Consider the following 20275-nt stretch of genomic DNA (forward strand, 5'->3'; position numbering starts at 1 on the left):
CCTCGGTTTTTTCTCTTTTGCAAGAAATTGAGCCTTTGAAATGCTCTGTAGAAAGTCCTTTCTGGTTACAATGTTATTAAATTCACCATTCCTTTTATTAACCAAGCTACCAAATTTGTAACCAAGGAAACTCAAACACAGGACAAACACTACTTTCTGTCTTATGCTGTAAGACTATAATGTTTGTGTAAGAGACCTTGACAGTTGCTGTGCAGCACGAAGCAGAGTAACATTGCAAAGGGTTATTCTAACAAACCTAGAGCTGAGTAATTCAAAATTCTATTTTCATTAAAATACTAGTGGACTTCCCAAACACCCCTTAGTCACCTAACCAAACATAAGATCTCTTAAAGAGGAAAATTAGATTAAGATAATTGGCTAAAAATGTGCTTTAACAAGGTAGTCATTTTCATGATATGGCTTCCAGATAACAGTATCTGCCAGTGTGTCTGTCTGAAGTAAAATTTTGGAAAGTTTTTTTTGGCATAACTTAATGAAGCAACATAGGAAACATGTAAGAAGATAGGCATTTATTTTCCTGCAGTTTATAAACATGTTGTCTCCAATACAAATCCCTTTCCCATACTTCTCCTGCTTCTCAATGTAAATGGGGTGCTAAAATGTTCCTGTTCCAAATATAAGGGGAGTATTACTTCGTTATAGAAGTAATTGTACAGTCTATCTCACCTCTATACCAAGATAATTCTACTATTCTACTCATTCTGTGTATCATTAGTGCCTACTCAACAGTGAGAATGAGAGAAAGGGTAATGTGTGAGTCCAGACATGGGTTTGATCCTGATCCTAACAAAATCCCGCAGTAGCCTTGGGAAAATCTCACAGTCTTTTTGTCACTGCCTTTTTAATCTTTGTAAGGGGATAGTATTTGTGTTATTTGCTACCAAACTCTGATATCAGATAGATCATTTTACTAAAGTTTGTATAACATTTTAAGAACAAATCAAGCTATCTGAGAATATTATTGGAAGGAAAATGTAGCAGATGTCTCCACAAACATGATTAATGAAGGCTGTCAGAGAAAACCGGAAGATAAAGTTTGCTCCTACCTGCTAGTCTTCCAGTATTTTGTAGATTTTACTGTCTCTTAAAAGGTACAAGGGTTATGTTAATTATGTAGGAAATGGCTAACAATGCTCAGCTTGACAATGGTAGCAGATAGTGGTAAGAAGGAAGAGGAAGATGTGAACAGGTGCCTCAATAACGGATTCTGTTTGGTAGCAGATTCAGTAAAATTAAGCGTTAAGGCAATTGTCAAATCTTTACTTGGCACGATATTTCTCAGACATGAGGCAATAGGGCAGCTGTGACAGGGGAATCACTGGCAGTTATTTTGAAGGATTTATGATGATACGGTTTTCATTTGGCAAATCTTATTCGTAAGGAGAGAAAAGGGGCATTGAGGATTACTGATTGATGGTTTTCATTTTACTATTTGATAAATTATTGGAAAAACTAAGTTTCTAAATTCTACATTAAGAAGAAAAATGACGGAAAAGGTACAGTAAGTGATAATAGAATATACAGAAGTAAAAGGTTAATATATTTTAAACACAGGCGATGACATTATGATCATCTAGTGTTATCTATACCACAGAAACAATAATTTCACTGACCCCATTGATCCCATGTTTTCAACACATTAGTAAAGAGATCCTGTTGCAGTGTAAGTTTTTTCAGTAACCGAGTTTCTTTCCTTTACATGAAAGCTAAGGTATATGGTTGACTTCAGTTATATCATAGTATTTTCAGTCAATCCAACATCAAGTATTAAAGTTACTGTATAATCGTTGGAGAGAGACAGGTACCTACCCTAAGACTCCTGAACTTTAGGTGGTCTGAATCTCTCTGTGGAGACCTTCAAAGATAGTTGCTTTTCCCTGTCAATTATGTCAGGAACTTAAATACTTACTCTAGGAAGAAGTGCTCATTATCCATTAAGTTATTGCAGAATGGGAGCCTTAATGGAAATACAGTAGTTGTGGTGCACTGCATTTTGACTCTAGTAAAAGTGAAAGTTTAAAAAATTATTTTAAAGGGGAGGCATGAACTTGGGATCTTGTTAAAGAAATAGTCTTAACAGGCTTTTGCCTGTTGGAATTGTAGTTTAGCACAACTATTTAATTGCATATTGTTTGTGTTCATTTAAAGGGTATCATTACACAGTCAGCAAAATCTAATGACTGTATCCAACCTTGGTGTTATCTTTGGACCAACTCTGATGAGAGCTCAAGAAGAAACCGTGGCTGCTATGATGAACATTAAGTTTCAGAATATCGTCGTTGAAATTCTGATAGAGCATTATGAAAAGGTAGAAAGACATTATCTGACTGTTTTATGATAACATGGAACTAAGATCTCATTTTCATTACCATCCTTAAGTTCTTAAGAATAAGAAAACTAGCATTTGTAGAAGGTCATTGATAGAAAGAATACCTTCTTCCCTCCCCATGCTATGGATCTGTATTCCTAGCAAGTGTTTTGTGGCTGTGCACGGTACAGATCCAAGGCATAATCTTCCATGCTTTCAAGGAGTTGCTCTGAATCCTCAGTTGCTTTGTGAAAATGCTGTGTCCTTCTTATATCTAGAAACAGAACGAGAAGGTCATAACTTTGCTCCCAGCTCCTTCATCTCTCTCATGCTAGCAGTGTATGAAGGTTCACTCCAAGTGAATGCATGTATTCTTCTCTGAGTGCATCAGGACGGAGTCTTTCTGACCGTTTCTGTCCTTTGGGGGATACGCCAACTGCACAGTGGAGATCTAGTCCCACCTAACATCATGAAACCGCAACCATCCTTCAGTCCCTTTTTTCACGAGCAGCATCAATGTGGATCCCCAGCCCAATCGCCCATTTCTGTGTGCTGTGTCATGTGTGTAGGTACTAGATCAAAAGTAAAAAAGAAAAAAAAAAAAGTCTTAGATGCGGTTTTATTCCTAGTTACAGGTTTTAAGCCCATCGTGTCTTTGTGATTTAAGTGTTCTTGAATACTCTGGAACATACAAATTTCTCTAGGTACTTCTTTTGCTTTGAAGAAAGGCATGTCTGTGACTGCCTTGTTTATTTTGTTTTCCCCAAAGAGACCAGTGACAGCATAAGGTCCATCTCAAACTCTTTCCTGGAACATTGAATAAGAACTGTTTAAGAGCTTGAGAAGGAAAATCCATGAAATCTTAAACACTTACTTTTAGTCACTACCGTTGCAGGTATCAGCTTCACTGAAAAGCCTTCTCAGATTTTATTTTATTTTAAACTATTTGATTTCAGAACTCAGCAGAACAGTCAAGACTTCCTTTACTTGGTCATCAAAAGAAATTGTATTTTTGGGATCTTTTGTTGGTATCTGTCACCTTCTCTGATGACTAACAAAACAAAGTGAAAAAACTTTGGGTTTCTTTCATTTCACATTACTCAGCTACGGCACAGTTCCCGGTCAATACCAGGATCCCCTGTGCTGGTTGGTAAGTAAGTACTGTCAGTAAATACTGACAGTACTGCTTGGTATCATCAGTTATATTTCATAGGGATTCCTCAAAATTGGTGTGATACTGATAGCCTTGCCTGTAACTCCAAAACATATATATTACATTTTTCCAACACTGAATTTCCCCTCCGGAAAATTACAAGCTCATTCAATACAAAGACCGTGGCTGCACAACCAAAATCACCCTTGCTCTATTTCTCTGTCTACAGACATATTTTTGTATTGATGTGCTACTCTCTAGTGCCTAATACAGTATTAATGTACTTCAAGAACATCTTAAGATTTCCATTAAAGTATTTTCTAGCATAGAAGTATATTTGCTTTCTTCCATTTCTGTGACTGGCATGGAGTTATCTTTTCATTGTTCACTTCATCCTCTTCTGGGAGTGCCCTGTTGATAGGGGATCCAGAAATCTTTGTAGAGATGTATTTTGCAGTTGCATGGTATTTAACCTATAACACTTGGCCCTCTCTATGCTATGGAGATTGGACACTTCTAATTCCTTCAGTAGTTTAACTGAATAGGCAATCTTTGTCTGGAAAACATCTTCTTCATCCCATGGAACTATTCCACAGAATGCCATAAGAGATACTTAGTAGAGCTTACAGCCTACACTAGGAGGAATAGGTGAGAAAGGACATCTGGAAGAAAAACACGCAAATCTTTTGGTTATATTTTTTGCTTTGGTCATCCTCCAAGACAATTCTAATTTTCACTAGAAGTATCCAAGAGGGTTTTTAGGGTCTTTCAAGACCTCTACTGCACATGTCTTGGATATTGCAGAACAGCTGATATAAATGAAAGTCACCCAAATTACTGGACTTTCTGTGTTGTCCTTGCTGGCAAACTTGCCATGCTTATCAGCAAACAGTTCTTTAAAACCTCCAGTGTACCTGTGTCAGATCACAGTAGTCAGATACCCCAAAAATTTTCATTTTTTCTTCAGTAATGAAGTGCCAAATTGACCAGTGGTAGCAGTGGTATGTAAAATCAGGAGGTGCTCTGAACATAAAGATGTTCCTCATCAAACTTGACATGTTTGGCAAAATAAAGTGGTTTTCTCAAATACAGACTGGATTGTAATAAGTTACGACTATAACAAATTTCTGTGACATGCAAGAGCTTTCACAGGAACACAGAGAAAAATTCAATCTTTTCATGATATTTTTTAAAAATTATTACTTCTTGGGCAGGAGTTAATTGTAAGCACATATTATATGTTTCACAATTTAGATTGTTAAGCACTTCTTAACAAGGGCTAGAAAACAAAACTCTTTAAACAAATAGTTTTATATAATCGGTATAAATTTTAAATACAGCTCAGTATTGTGGTTCTTGGATTGTAAAATGAGATCAGAGCAAAGCTTATATTCTGTGAATTGACTCTTTTGTAATGTGTGAGACTATTACAGCATTAATTTCAGGTTCAGTGGTAAGAAACATAAATGATTAATAATGGAAGTGTAAGAGTACCTCTATTGTTATTGTCATTTATTTTCCCTTTTTTTTTTTTTTAATCACGCAGATATTTCACACTGCACCAGACCCCAATATTCCTCTTCCCCAACCTCAGTCCCGATCAGGTTCAAGAAGGACAAGAGCAATTTGTCTCTCCACAGGTTCACGTAAACCCAAAGGAAGATATACACCATGTCTAGCCGATCCTGACAGTAAGTTTGTCTTTGTTGACTCATTATCTTCCTTTTTATGTCTTGTCTTGTAACTTTTCTGAATAATATCCAGTAAGTATTGTATTCCAGTAATTACAACTGTAACAGATGGGGTTTTGTCAGCTTTTTAACCTCTGTGAGTCATAGCCAGACTGTTGAATGACTGCATTCCTTGCTTCCCTCAGATGAGGAAGGATGTTTGATTTTAGGCAAGTCTTGTGTTGCATACAGTGTTCAAAAATCTTTTATAGTAGACTTTATATTCTAATCTAAATGTAGTCTGCTTTGAAACTCGGAGGAGTTCATTATATGAAGTTCACTTCATTTGCCTGTAAGATGATTGTTAAGGTTGGGAATAATAATAATAACTATAAATAGAATCTTTCCTCTCCTCCTGTAATAAGTGTAAATTAGTCAAGATCAGGCAATCAAAACCATTGCTTGGCGTTTTTCATGTGCATGAAACTGTGGTCATCAGTTCAAAGTCATCCACTGCCTAGGTTTGCCAAAACCACTGAAACTTTCTTAGTTTTTCTGGAATAGAAACAAACTCTAATATTTTGGGGAGAAACAGTATACTTCCCATATTGCTTACTGCTTAACAGCAGGGAGTTATGTGTGTAATTAATTGATTCTTAGAATGCTTATTTATTTTCATATAAATATGACTATTAATAAGTTTCACTTCATTCATTGTCATCTAGTGGGCCATGACTTTTTTACTTACGGGCTGTACCATTGAGAAGTATTGAAACTGTAGCAAAGATTAAGTTGTTAACAGTTCCACTACTGCAGCAGACTTCCAAAAAAACTTCTGTGTCCCTTGGTTCCTCAAGGAGATTTACATGAGACTGCTACACTAAATTAATCCACAGTTAAGGGACCTCTGTTCTTGAGGATCTGTAGTAATTCTGAAGTCTGTAATGTTAGGAAATGTATCTGCAGTATACTCTTGCACAGGTGCTGAATTTTCCATAGGTTTATATTACATGATTCTGGCCAGTGAGAGTTTAAATACTAAATGAGATCAACAGCTGCCTACACATCGATTGCCAGTGTGAATGGCACGGGATCCTGAGTAAGAAGTTACAGAGGAACCATCAGTTACATTCACCAGATGAGAAACTGGGCGAATTTCAACTGTTCTTCACTGTGTAACTGCAATGAATGGATGCCAGCATAAAAAAGGGGCATTTCTGCGCAAGTATTCTGCAGAGCGTGTGCAAGCTCACACTTCTTCATTCAGACACGTTTTGTGCTGGCGGATGAATTGAAACTAGGTCTGACCCATCAGCTCTCCCCTTGTGCTTTGCTTATTGGCTCAAGCTCAGCACTTGCTACACAAGTTCCAGTTAAGATCTTGCTTGTGTCTGGAAGGCCGAGGCAGAAGCTGAGGTATTCTCCTTGTCAAATATCTCTAGGTGTGGCCAGAGACAGGCAAGAGAGAGCCTTGGCTTCTGGCAATAGCAAATTCTGAAGCACTAGGTGGTTTTAAGTCATCATTTAAATGAAGCACAGACGCTTAACTATATTGCAGGAAATTAAGGAATTCTGTATGGCATGGCAAAATGAGATATAGGTTTCAAATGGTAGGGGATGACAGAAAATGTATCTATCTGACAAATTTAGGCTTCAGTCAATCTTGCAATTTTCAAGGGACTAATGGTCTGTAAAGGGGCAAGATGGGGGACAACCTAATCTGGAATACCAGAATTCTGGCCAGAAATAGGCAGAATATTTCAGATTATTGTATCAGTGACACTACTGTTGTCAGATCCACTACACAAGGCATTGGTATTTGTGAGCTTATCTGTAGTATTGTGTGTGGTTATGGTCGGTCACTTGTTGCCAAGGATATTGAAACAGGTGAAGGCAAAAGCAGCTGTATCATGTTGGTGTCTTATAACTACTGTGTGGTTGAAGAATATATATTCTCTGCTTCTTGTGAAATTTGTTAATTATATCTCCTAGCTTTTGGAACAAATCCTACTAGAAACCAATGTATGACTCACTAGACTGAATCCAGTCTTCAGGATAATTCAGCCCTCACTGTATTATAGGCTAGTCCTTCCTCAGTTCTGATGAGTGTTCCTACCTTTATATCATCAGATAATTTTGTTAGGATATTCCAACTATTTGTTGCAAAAGATTGTTGGAAATAAGATCAATAGAAAGATTGTTGTGTAGGTAGGTAAATTTCTGTAGTATCAGTCTAATTAAAGAAATTCATCAAATGTTCAAGTTGTAAGGAATGAGTTCTGCAGAACAGATATTTTATGATAGGTATGATGATTCACAAAATAGGATATCTGTAGATAGACTTATGACTGGTCATAGACTGCAGAGATCCTCAGCAGCTTGGTAACCAAAGGAAAATTTAATTCTTGTGCCTGCAGGCAATACAATCATGCATTGAAGAACATAAATGTGACAAGTATCACATTTGCCTTATCATGGAAATCCAGCAAGATGCTCACCACGAAGATACTGCAGCATTGTAACTGTTGAATTTCCTAACGAAGTTTATATTGCAAGCAGTTCTTTGAAAACGCAAACTTGTATGTGAAATAGTTTAGCCTGTAGCCCATTATGTTCATCAGCTCTAAAGAAATATCCACAAAATGCAGCTCTTTGAGGTTAAGGATAGGAATATATGTGAACTTAGAGTGACTAAATAGATATTTTGTCGTAAGAATTGCTGCCTCTGAAACCAGATTAATGAATTTGATGACAGGTAAGGTACAAGGGGCTAAAGGTGTGTGTGAGAGAAATGCACATGATTAAAAAATGTAATTATTTTTTTTGTTTCTTTCTCTCTCCCCTCCCCTCACTCTTCCATAGGTGACTCGTACAGCAGTAGCCCAGACAGCACTCCCATGGGCAGCATTGAATCTCTCTCTTCCCACTCCTCCGAGCAGAACAGCACTACCAAATGCACGCCCTCACAGCCCAGGGAGAAATCAGGAGGGATTCCATGGATTGCCTCTCCCCCTTCTTCTAATGGCCAGAAGAGTTCAGGCCTCTGGACTACAAGTCCAGAATCCTCATCAAAGGAGGATGCAACTAAAACAGATGTGGAGTCAGACTGCCAAAGTGTAGCTTCTGTCACTGGACCAGAGAATGCCTCTCCACCAACAGACCTGATCAAAAAGAGTTCTTACAGTCTGTCTGGGCTGAAAAGGTCTTCAGCATCTTCCCTCAGATCAATTCCATCAGCTGAAGGTAATTTCCAAGTTCTTTTAGGACATCAGTGTTTACTGTGAGGCATCAGAAGATAAGAACTGCATCTGAAAGCTAACAATATCCATTAATCTTTTATGTTTATTTTCTAATTTCTGTGGCATGTTCTTTCAGTTTTCAAACCGCTTCTGTGTTTCTCAGAATTTAGAGCGCTCTGTCCTGCTGTGCCTAACCTATACCACTGACTTGTAAGGAGATTGCTGGTTTGTAAGAGGTGGTAGCTATGGTTTATCACTATGTCAAAGGAATGATTTGTTGCAACATGTTTGATATTGATCAAAGCTAGCATGTAAATTTGAAAAGCACTACGCTTAACATACCTAGTAATTCTAGTAAGTAACAGTTTTGTCACTCCTTGTCAATGTGCCTTCTTTTTTTTTTTTTTTTTTACAAACAACTGCATCTCTTTAGTTGACTGAAATAGGAGATTGAAGGAAAGGTTGGGGTTTTTTTGTTTTTTAGTTATGGATTTTACAGTCAATGCCTTTAGTTGAGATAGCACTGGACAGATGGGATAAAAAGGTAATCCCTGCTATGTCTGAAACCCTGCTGATGGAATGGCTGCTTCATTCTGCCCTACTTGCATGGTTTGTTGTCTAGTACTGCAAGTAGATTTGCTTGAATGTAAGATTATGGCTGAATGGTCCTGTATATAGACATGATGTGCAAGAACAACCACAAGTTTGCAAAGCCAACTTTAGGAATCCAATTTCAGTGCACAAGTTAGGACACCAGTCTTCCTGTTCAGTCAAAGAAGGCCGCTGCTTCGAAGAACACCCTCAGAGCACCTAAGTTGAGCCTATTTTCCAAGTAAGCCTGTAGACAAGGCTGCTTACAGGACAGAGAAGCTTAAAAACACAGCTTCTTAGTTCAGACAGTTCTGCTAAATGCTAAGTTAGCAGGAATGCCTCTGAACCCTTGCCGTACCTCTGTGAGTACATGAGGTGATACTGCACTATATTGACAGCTATGTGGAAATTACTTTAGAAGAAACACCTTCTTGAAATCAGTATATTTGCAGTGGTTTGAATTATGAAGATCAATAGCCGGCACTGAAACAATGAGCTCCAGTGGACTGAGTGCGAGTGGTGAGTTTGCCACTGAGCTGTCAATAGTGTAAGTAATACAGGTACAGGTAGGGTAAATACGTGGTTATGTGCGAAGTCCTAAAAGCTTAAGAAAGTTCTCTCCCCTCTGCCCCCCATGGAGTGTAAAAGCTTTTTCCTAAGACTTCCAGATATTAACTAGTGTTGTATTAACAGTATTAATAATGTAGAATAATAATTATCATTAACCATAATTCATAATATAGAATAATACTATAGAATAACAATATTAATAATACAGGTATTGTTTTTATGCTTTGGGACCTCTTTATATTATGACAGCTTTTAAAGCATTATTAAGCATCTGTTATTCCTGGGAATAAATAAACACAGAAGTAGATGCAGTTATTGACAGTAGTAATTGTTTTAGGCAACTCATACTTAATGATACTTAATGCCTAATCATGATCATTAATTCTTCAGTATTTTTTCTTTTTAACTCATGAAGCTTCTGTGGATATTGCAATATTAATTCTCACAAATTAATGTGGTCTGATTTCATAGTGGATGCTGCTTTGAGCAGGAATTTGGACTAGATGACTTCCTGAGATCCCTTCCAATATGATTTTTTTCTACAGTTCTATGCAGTGTTCTACTTTATAAATGTTGTTTTTATTGTCACTTTTTAGTGAATGTACTGTCTAGCCATTTAACTAAAATGTAATTTTTTAGCCTTCACAATTTTAATGTCATTTCTTCATTCTTGCTGTTGGTCCTTTTCTCCTGGCTTTCTGCCTGAAAGGCTGTTTCTACTCTAAGTACTTTCTCTAACTATTTTGCCTCTTTAGAAAAAAAAACAAAAAAAAAAAAAACAAAAAAAAAAAAACAAAAACAAAACAAAAAACCCCACAACAACAAAAATTTTACTTTGTATGTTACACATGTTGTGAATCAGCTTCAAATTAGTTTTAATATTCCCTATAATTTGGTTGTTTTCTTTAGGTAACAAAAGCTGCAGTGGATCTATACAGAGCTTATCTTCAACAGATACCAAAGATACACCAAAGGCTCCACCAAACCCTGATTTGCCTCCCAAAATGTGCAGGAGATTAAGATTAGATACTGCATCAAGTAATGGCTATCAAAGACCAGGATCTGTGTAAGTCATCAAGGCCCTTTGGAGATTTGTGTTGTTACAGTATTGTCCGCTATAAAATGATCCCAAATAGCTACATACGTAGTTGAAAAAGCATCCATGAATACTCGATTTGAATATTTCTGTATTTTTGAATTATTTATCTAGCTTTATTAAAATTGTAAACAAAAGAGACACAGCATGAAGTCTGTTGAAGTCAGTTGAAAGACTCCCATTGACTTCATTAGACTACAGATAAGGTCTATAATGAAGCAACGTATCTTTGGGAAGTGATGAGTATTATTATCTCTGGTTCTTCTGGAATTTAATGTTTCAAGGATCATAAATGCTACTTCTTATCCATGCTGTTTTGTCAAGAAGATCATCAGATCTTATTTATGTAAGTCCAAAATTGCAGAAAGATAAAAAAACCCAAACTTCTGCTCTGAAATTTCTTCGTTTGCTGCGTGTTAAATAGTTGATGTCTTTGGTTTTTTCTAAATTTTTTTTTTGGGGGGGGGTTATGTTGAAAGGAGGTTAGTTCTAAGCAATAGAGCTTATAATATAGCTTGTTGAGATTTCGATTAGCAATGTTTCTCAGTGCTTTTAACACAAACTTAAGAGTTAGATCTTTGCTGTAATCCTGACTTTGACCCAGAATTTCTTTGTCCGTATGAACAAGCAATTTCCAGATCTGCAGAGCACCAAGACATTCTTCAAATACTGCAGGACTCCATTCAGCCTCTCCACTTTTTAAACTGGAAGGGATCACTGAAGTAATTTCACAGACTGTTGTGTCTTAAACAGAGAATCCTGCACAGCTCAGAGTTCCAGCATGATAGTGACAGATTGGCAGTAAAAGCATTTCCAATATATCTATTGGCCATCCATGTACAGAATTTTAAATATAGGGTGTTGAGATTTCCCTTGCTGACCTAGCAAGGCACTAGAGCATGTGGAAGTTAGGCCCCAATTAGGTTATGCCCTTAAGATTCTTCTGAATAGGGACTTAAATTCAGCTTTTGAATTTCCTCTGTTTCTCTAAGTGAATAATTAAAACAATTTTGAAAAACATGTCCATGTCTTTAGATGATTAAAAGTGAAGTTAGTCTTTGTGTTTTATTAATGGGCAAAGTATAAAGCAAGGTGGTGCTTTATTTTCAGAGTGGCTGCAAGAGCCCAGTTGTTTGAAAGTGCTGGTTCACTTAAACAAGTTTCTTCAGGACGGTAAGTGCTTCATAGGATTTAACAATATGTAAAATCCTTTCTGTTTTGCTGGCTTCAAATATTGAAATAGAAGTGTTGGAGCTTTGTTCTGTGTCTTTTGGACAGCATTATGTAGCATGCAAAATTTTTGTAGTTTATGAAACTCATCCTTGCTCCAGAAGAAAACTAAACCTCATAGAGAATACCAGCCTATCTGGCCATTCTGTCACCTGGGGGAATTGCAGTGAGAAATGCTTGAGTTAGTGATCTGCTTAAGGACATAGCTACAAGAGTATATTAACAGGATTTAAATTCAGACGAGGGTGCTGTACTTACTCCATACAGCTGGTTGTATATACATGCTTTCAGTAGAGTAACAAACATGCTAGTTTATGGTAATTTGCTCATGTAGGCAAGTCCTGAATAACAGGACTTTAGAAAGTTCAGGATTAACTTGATCAGGATTCCTGTATTTCCCATCACACCTTCCATGCCTCAATATCTGCCTGGAGAAACTGTTCCCCTTTTTCTTGGTACTGTGCAGCAGGAATTATTTACAATTGCTTGCATTTATTTAGTGGATTTGATTCATTCTTATATTAAGTTAGAATGTTCTGATAAGTGTTCGTCTAGGAAGCAGTATCTTCTATACATTACTAACTGGCTTACATTTAATAGGTGAAGGCAGGTAGTCAAATAAATGGATGTGGGAAAAAGTCTGTCTCCCTTTTCACTGTCCCTGCATTTCAAGTTCTTTGAGACAGAACATATCTTTTTGTCCATCACTTTACTCATTGATAACCAGGAACTGTCGAGCTTACTGGAACTGTCAAGCAATAGAAAAAAAAATAAATAAAACATTAATCAATTAATCCAGAAGTAGTAATCTAAAGTAGCACAGCTGTAAATGAAGATGCCAACATGTCCTGAGATGTGCAGCAATGGAATATGGCTGTCCTCTCTGACAGATCTAGCAGGGGCGAGAAAGAGAAAGCTGACCTGCAAAGGCCCGCTGAATTTGTTCAAGAAAAGCAGCTTACATGAATCAAGGCTGTTCTTGTTTTGTGTAGTACATGAACTGTAAGGTGACCAAAAAAGAAGGTGGCAGGGGGGAAAGGGAGATGAAAACAGCAAGGCATTAATTTAAGGAAGAAAAGTGTGAATGAAGAGACTGGAATGTTCTTAAGCCAGTGCCCTAAGCTGAGGGTGATGAGTGCTTCACCAGTCCTGCATCACTTCACCTCCACCACTGTTCCTTCTTGTAAACTCTCCCCTGTTGTTCCCTCAGAGCCTGTGCCACATGTATCTGTATATAAAAAGCATGTAAGAAGCAAAAGTCTGACAAAGGAAAAATGTAGCAGTTTGATAATGGATTTGGAGAGCAGATAACAAAGCCGAAAACAGTGAAAGGCTTAATAGCTACTCTATTTCAGCCTTCCTAAGAAAGCAGAAGAGTGATGGTAACAAGGAGAATGGAAAATGAGAGGTCAGCAGGCAAAATGAGGAAGACATAAGAAGTAGCTCAGCTGTTCTTATAGTGCTGCTCAAGTCTGAGTAAAATCTTGTAATTCAGAGCCAGCTTTTATTTACCTCTCATGCATGTTATGAACATGAAGGCTAGTTTAAAACTTTAGGATGGTCCTTTTTTGCTCTGAAGTATCTAGAAATCATGGTAATTACATCTTGATTGACCCAGTAGAAAGGCCTTCTGAGTTCATAACTACTATCCAATAAATATATGCAGGACAGAGTGTAAGACAGAGAAACTATTTTTAAGCTGTCCGGTTTGATACCAGAAATATTCAAGTCAAGATAGTGTTGAACTCTGTGCAAGGGTAATTTACCCTGCTAAAAATAACTAGGTTTGAAATTTTAAGCTACTGCTTACCTATGCATTATAGTATCTAAGTAGCTTCATTCCTACTTGAAGCATCTGTTGCCTGTTGTGGTCATTTGTGCAGTAGACAGATCAAAAGTACCTATATGGCTTTGCAGTCTCACATTGTCATCTGTAGGGGTGGGGGTGGGGGGCGGGTTTGGACTAGACAATCTCCAGAGGTCCCTTCCAACCCCTATCATTCTGTGATTCTAGCAGGTAATTTTGTACTCGATGCTTTACCACCACAGTGGCCCAGTCTTACTTAATTCCTTCTTCCAAGTAGTCTTTGCAACCCTGCTTTCTGACTTTGTATACTGTGGTATCTCTAATATGAGTGTGTGTGTCCCCTTTTTTTTAAATGCTGGGACATTATTGGACCTGGCTGTTTTCTCTCCTTGTACATGAGTACATGTCCCCACAGTGCTACCGGTTTGAACAGATTTCTTTTAGTCAGAAGGAGAATGAGAGACCACGGTACATCTTTTAGGATTGGACAGGGAAGACCAAAATGTTATGCCCTGTCCAACCTGTGCTCTCTTTTTCCAATTCCAGAATTACTTTGACTTCTCAGTCTTCTCATTCCTTCCCCCCTGATTTCAAGATATTAGTCATCCATCTCACAGACTGTGATATTAAGCTACTGTGTACACTGAGACCAGTCCCTACTGCTAATCTAGTAGGCACTTGAAAGAGGCAAAAGAGTTTTCTTAATTTTTTCACAAGTATTGAAGTTATACAACAGTCTTAGTAAGGCCTGAGATCTCTTTATTGCAGCTTCTGTACAAAAATGCACCAACACGTAATCCCTGACTACGTTTTCTTGACTTTGATTTAGAGGTACACAGACAGTCAGTGAGAAGAAGGATTTTCATTAGAAAAGAATACCTAGAAAAATGGGAAGGAGGAGTTGGTGAGAGCAAACATCTCTGGCTTTGGCAGCAGGATCTCTAGGTGCTGGCCTGGGACTTTAATAGCAGTAGGCTGCCAGTATGAAGCCCTGTAGATCCGTGCTCCACTCCCAACCATATGATTAAAAATCCTTTCCCAGTCATTCTTCTGGTTTTATTTTCATGCTATATTTTGCATTTCCTTAAACACCTGGAATGCTTTGCCCATCTGTTGTGGTTTAGTCCCAGCTGGCAACTAAGCACCAGACAGCCGCTGGCTTACTCCCCCCAGGTGGGATGGGGAAGAGAATCGGAAGAGTCGAAGTAGAAGTAAGAAAACTCGTGTGTTGAGATAAAGACAGTTTAATAGGTAGAGCAAAAGCCGTGCCAGGAAGCAAAGCAAAGCAAGGAATTCATTCACTACTTCCCGTGGGCAGGCAGGTGTTCAGCCATCCCCAGGAAAGCAGGGCTCCATCACACGTAACGGTTGCTTGGGAAGACAAACGCCATTACTCTGAATGTCCCCCCTTTCCTTCTTCCTCCCCCAGCTTTATATGCTGAGCATGACATCATATGGTATGGAATATCCCTTTGGTCAGTTGGGGTCAGCTGTCCCGGCTGTGTCCCCTCCCAACCCCTTGTGCACCCCCAGCCCACTCGCTGGTGGGGCGGTGTGAGAAGCAGAAAAGGCCTTGACTCTGTGTAAGCCCTGCTCAGCAGTAACTAAACATCCCTGTGTTATCAACATCGTTTCCAGCCCAAATCCAAAACACAGCCCCATACTAGCTGCTATGCAGAAAGTTAACTCTATCCCAGCCAAAACCAGCACACCAGCCTGGACCAATGTTTTCTACTCAGTCAAGCTTGGCTGTAAGTCTGCCATCCCCAGGAGTCTAGAAACCTGTCTTCTTCCTGTAGGATAATATTAACTGATGATTCATCTGAGAGAGATTCATGTGCTTTCCCTCATTCATTCTTCTCCTGACTTCTGTCTTTGTCTTCCTAGACTGAAAATTCATTAGGGCAGGAGCATAGTTTTAAAGCTTATTTATAACTTTTAAAATTATTATTATTTTGTTATTGCTACTGCTATTGTTATTATTATTGAAAAGGCCTCAGGTGTTGTTGACTGCAAAACAGTTTATGATCTGATGAGTACTGACACTTTGACTGCTAATATAAGTTTATTGTTATGGGCTCAAAACAAACGTAATAAAAAGTAGGGAAAGGGAAGATGCATTTTTTCTCATCTGGAGTCTATCCAGTAAAGTCATGGAAAGAAGGAACTTCTAGGAAATGTGGGTACCATTTTCTGAAGTTATTTTTTCTCTCTGCACTAAACAACATGAATCATGCTCTTCTCAGATTATCAGCATCATCTTAAGAGAACCATAATAGAAGTTGGTGATGTTATCACGTGCTTTTTAACAAACAGCCTTGTTTATAGGGAGAAGAGCATTAACACTGTAAGTAAGGATGTCCATTTTCATAATCTCACCCCCAAAAAAAATGCCCAAGAACCTGCAAGCCCTTTTCATTGCTAATGCTTCTAGCTGGATAGGGTTGAAGTGAGTAATAACTAATACAAGAACCTAAGTAATCAAATCAAGTGTGGAGGTAATAATCAGGGGCTTGAAAATTGCTCCAGAATTATGAGTAAATATTCATAGAATCTGTCTCTCATTATACCATCACACAGAGTTTGTAGATAACATTAGGATGTAATTACTCTGTGTCAGGAGCCGGGTGGTGAGAAGAATCCTGTAATTCATGATCTTTTGAGAAACTGACTTCTTTGTACCTTGTGTTTGTGTATCTGTCTAAATTTCAAATGCTGGGAAGCTTTCTCTTTCCAGAACTGAGCAAATCAGAGTCCATGTTTTCATATCTTCTTTTTACTTTTAAGGTAAAGATACTTGGATCAGGTAAAATTAGAAGCTGAAAACAGAATAGTTTAGTAGACATAAGAGAATATAGGAGAAGATGCATTTATTTTTCTTAACTTTTTCTAAGGGCACTAAAAACCAACATGTATTTCAAGAATAACTTAAATAATTCTGCCTCACATTTAAATATTGTTGTTCGGTTTTATTATTGCCTTAAATGACTTTTGTCACAGTATTACTCAGATGTCCCATTCTTGACATGGGAAACTGGCTTGATAGTCATGCCACTAAGTAAAATCAGGTTCAAAATCATCCCTGTGCTTTAGTAAATTCATTACCAATTATCTTATGTTCCTTGCAACTATAATCATTACTAACAGTTATGCTACTGTTTTATATGTGTAAAATCCATGATTATGCCACAAAGGAAATAGCTGTTTTGTCAGACTGTTACCGATCTGGGTCAGTACAATTAGAACATCTGTAATGCTCTTTGTTACATTGACTTTGAGGAAAAATGATCTTGAGATTAAAGAACTCAATTCTAGTTTACGTGTGACCTCGATAAAGTCATCTAATCTCCCTCTGTATATTTTAGTATATGTTATGTAGATCATGATGTATAAATTTGTATGCATTATGTAGAGTAATGAAACTTCACACCTGTCTTGTTGACTGTAGATGGCAAGTTCTTCATAACAGTAGGCACCGAGGAGTTGTCTTGGAAAAATGCTAAACAGAGCAATCTATGCCAGCCAGAAAGCAAGCTAACTTTTAAGCAAAGTAGATAAATGGGTTTATTGCTCATGTTGTTCTAGGTAGTAGTGGGGTTGTATCCAGAATGACAGTACTGAGAGTTAGAAATGTTTTCTGCATCCTGAAAATAAGGTGCCCTTGGATATCGAGGGCACAACTCAAAATTCTTGACCTCCTCTGGAAATCTCAGCCTGAGAGTCTAACCCTTGATGAGTCAGTTGTTCACTTAAGATGAAGGCAAAACACGCCACTTGGTCTGGTCATAAATCGCCTTCAGAGCTTTTTCTTCAGAGGGAAATCATTTCTGGAAAGCTCACACATACAAACTTGGCAATATGTCCATCCACTCTTACCCTTTTAGAGATTCAGATGAGTGATGGTGTGCTGGTACTGACTGGCACCGGAGTATGAGGACAGGGTAGAGGGATGTTCTCTGCTCCTTTAGGAAGCCTGTCCCTGCTTAACTTCACCAGGAGGGTGTGGAACGCCAAAGGTGAAGTGCCATGGGCCCCATTGGCAGTACACAAAATAAAACAGACTTCTTACGCTAATGCTTATGATATGGCACTCTTATTGTTCTAACTTACAACTCTGTTATCTCACTGGTTTGGGAGGAAAGACAGATTACATGTCACTTGCATATACACCCTCTCAAAAAGTATGCTAGACATTTTAAACTTCACTGCAGGTCACATACTGTGTCACTGAGATACAAATCCTGGCTGGAAGGAAAGCCAAATCAGTAACTCCCGATCACATCATACAAAGGTGAAATAATCAAAAAGTTCGTCTTCATTTGGTATAATGTGGATTTCCAATAAGTTTAAAGAAACTCAGAAAAACTGATGGATCATCTAAAAACTGCTTTGAGTATAGAAATTAAAGGAAAGGTGTACGGTAAAGTGCAGGAATCTGGAGAGAACTCCTGATTTCCATCTTCATGCTCAGTCCTTCATTTTGCATTTTGCAGAATCCTAGTGCTAGAAGCCCTATCAAGAGGTGATCTAATCTGTCCTCCTTCTCTGGGATAGAATCATTATATATCTAACCAGTTCTTTTACAGATATCTGTGTAGTGGCTTTTTTTAATTTGGGGGTTTTTTAAATGAATTTTTTAGTCATGGCAATTCTATTTGGGGATTCTCCAGTTCTTGGCAGTTGCAGTGCTTCACAACTCTAATCAACAGAGGGATTTTCTAGCTACAGATTAAGAGACATAAACTTAGCTGTTTACCTGTAGGTGTCTTCATGTCAGATATTATTTAAGGAAGTATTTTGTTGAAAGTTTTGCTACAAGCAGTGGAACCTGGTGAGCCATTCGTTGCACTCTCAAGTAGGCATCTACCGTAGCAGAAGCCAGGCCTGGAGGATCTGTGGAGCTAGGCATGTAGGTTATTTATAGACATCTAAATTTAGGTGGCTGAAGGTGAAACCCACCCCAGACACCTAATTTAAATCTCCCTTGCTGCAGTTTAAATCTATCTAAGTCCTTTTTGTATTCAGCCTGGAGAACAGATTTCTCATTCTTTTGTCTCATATTTACCTTCTATGTATTATTTTCTTCTGTAGACTGATCAACTATATTTTCTCACGTCATGTTTTTAGACCTTAAATGGTCACTATTGTATTGTCTCCAGGCAGTCCATCACTTGCTTCAAGCAATATGCTTAATTCAGTACTCATTTGAATGACAACTTCAACTAGAATGAAAGAATCCTTGTCAAAGTTATAAATTATATACCTCTTTAAACCTCTTTTTAAAAATAAGTAGGATGTTGGTCTCTATTCTGCAATAACATGCTTGTTAACTCCCATAAGCTTGCAGTTATTGTCTGCTATAATTCTACTCCTCTGAACTACTGTGTAACTAGTCATTACCATCCTGTGTTTGTGCAACTGATTATTCCTACTGTTCCCAGGTTTTAATTTCATTTCTTTATATGTTTTTCCTTGTTATCTCATTTATTGCAACCCTGTATTTTTTGTCTTTCAGACAAGCAAAAGCCATGTATTCCTGTAAGGCTGAGCATAGTCATGAGCTGTCTTTCCCACAGGGGGCAATATTTTCCAATGGTAAGATATGCTTTACATTCTCTTTTTACATTAAAATTTATAAAAAACTGAAGTGTATCCACAAGACAACAGAGTGTAATTCCGTTTTCAATTCTCAGTTTTTGCCCTGATTTTTCAATTGCTCTTGAATAAATACTTGTCTAAATAAATATACGAACCATATATAGGATCTTTTAACAGTGTTAATTTATTGTAAATATGTTTTGTTTGTCTGGCTGGTTTTTTTGCAGTGTATCCATCAGTGGAACCAGGCTGGTTAAAAGCAACTTATGAAGGCAAAACAGGACTCATTCCTGAGAATTACGTTGTCTTCCTCTAGCAATCTTTAGTGGACAGCAATATCTTCATGGTATCCATGGTAACAAATAATAAGCACTATGATTTTTATCTGACACAGATATGGGATCAGCCCGTTAGCTGAGTGGTAGATTTCCTTCAGATACTGCAGCTGCAGGTTACACAGCTCCCTATCAACAGAACAGAACGTAATGAAACAGTTAACAGTTTCTGTACTGAAGACGGTACTCTGTTTAAATAACTTCCATTGTTTGCAAAAGGTTGTTCTGTTCTTCTTTTATGGGTAAGGAACACTAGAGCAATAAAATCAAAAAAGTTGCCATTTAGCTGTAGACCTTCAGGTCCTAGGATGTTGCTCACAGAAGTGTGAAATTTAGAGGCAATGCGCTCTATGACATTTCTTGCAATCCATAGTTTTTTAATATGGAAAATCGTATTTTTTTTTCCTAATGCTTCTATTGTGATCTGAATTCTCCCTTAGAAAACTTGACTCTAAAATTAGTCCTAATCATTTCAAATAAGAAATGAGTTTTCCATAAATCAGAAGTTTGAACTTCTGTTAGTCATTGAGATTACAATATGTTATAGAATTTATGCAACTGATAATGAAATCAGTTTATACACTGCCTGAGCAGTAAGTGCTCATTCTAAATGTGATATGTTTAATGAATGTTTCATTGAAATGCTTCTTAGATTTA

At 37.7% G+C, this 20275-nt stretch overlaps 1 protein-coding gene across 1 annotated transcript in view; it reads left to right on the plus strand.

The window, feature by feature from the left end:
- Positions 1–19599, plus strand: part of ARHGAP42 (Rho GTPase activating protein 42) — a 166374-nt gene extending 146775 nt beyond the window's left edge. Inside the window, exons 18-24 of the mRNA XM_059816233.1 lie at positions 2170–2329; positions 5029–5173; positions 8015–8395; positions 10462–10618; positions 11759–11821; positions 19201–19280; positions 19511–19599. Coding sequence (XP_059672216.1) covers positions 2170–2329; positions 5029–5173; positions 8015–8395; positions 10462–10618; positions 11759–11821; positions 19201–19280; positions 19511–19599 — 1075 coding nt within the window. The remainder of the gene's footprint in view (positions 1–2169; positions 2330–5028; positions 5174–8014; positions 8396–10461; positions 10619–11758; positions 11822–19200; positions 19281–19510) is intronic.
- The last annotated feature ends 676 nt before the right edge of the window (positions 19600–20275 follow it).

This window comes from Gavia stellata, chromosome 1, assembly GCF_030936135.1.
Source record: "Gavia stellata isolate bGavSte3 chromosome 1, bGavSte3.hap2, whole genome shotgun sequence".
Taxonomy (NCBI): domain Eukaryota; kingdom Metazoa; phylum Chordata; class Aves; order Gaviiformes; family Gaviidae; genus Gavia; species Gavia stellata.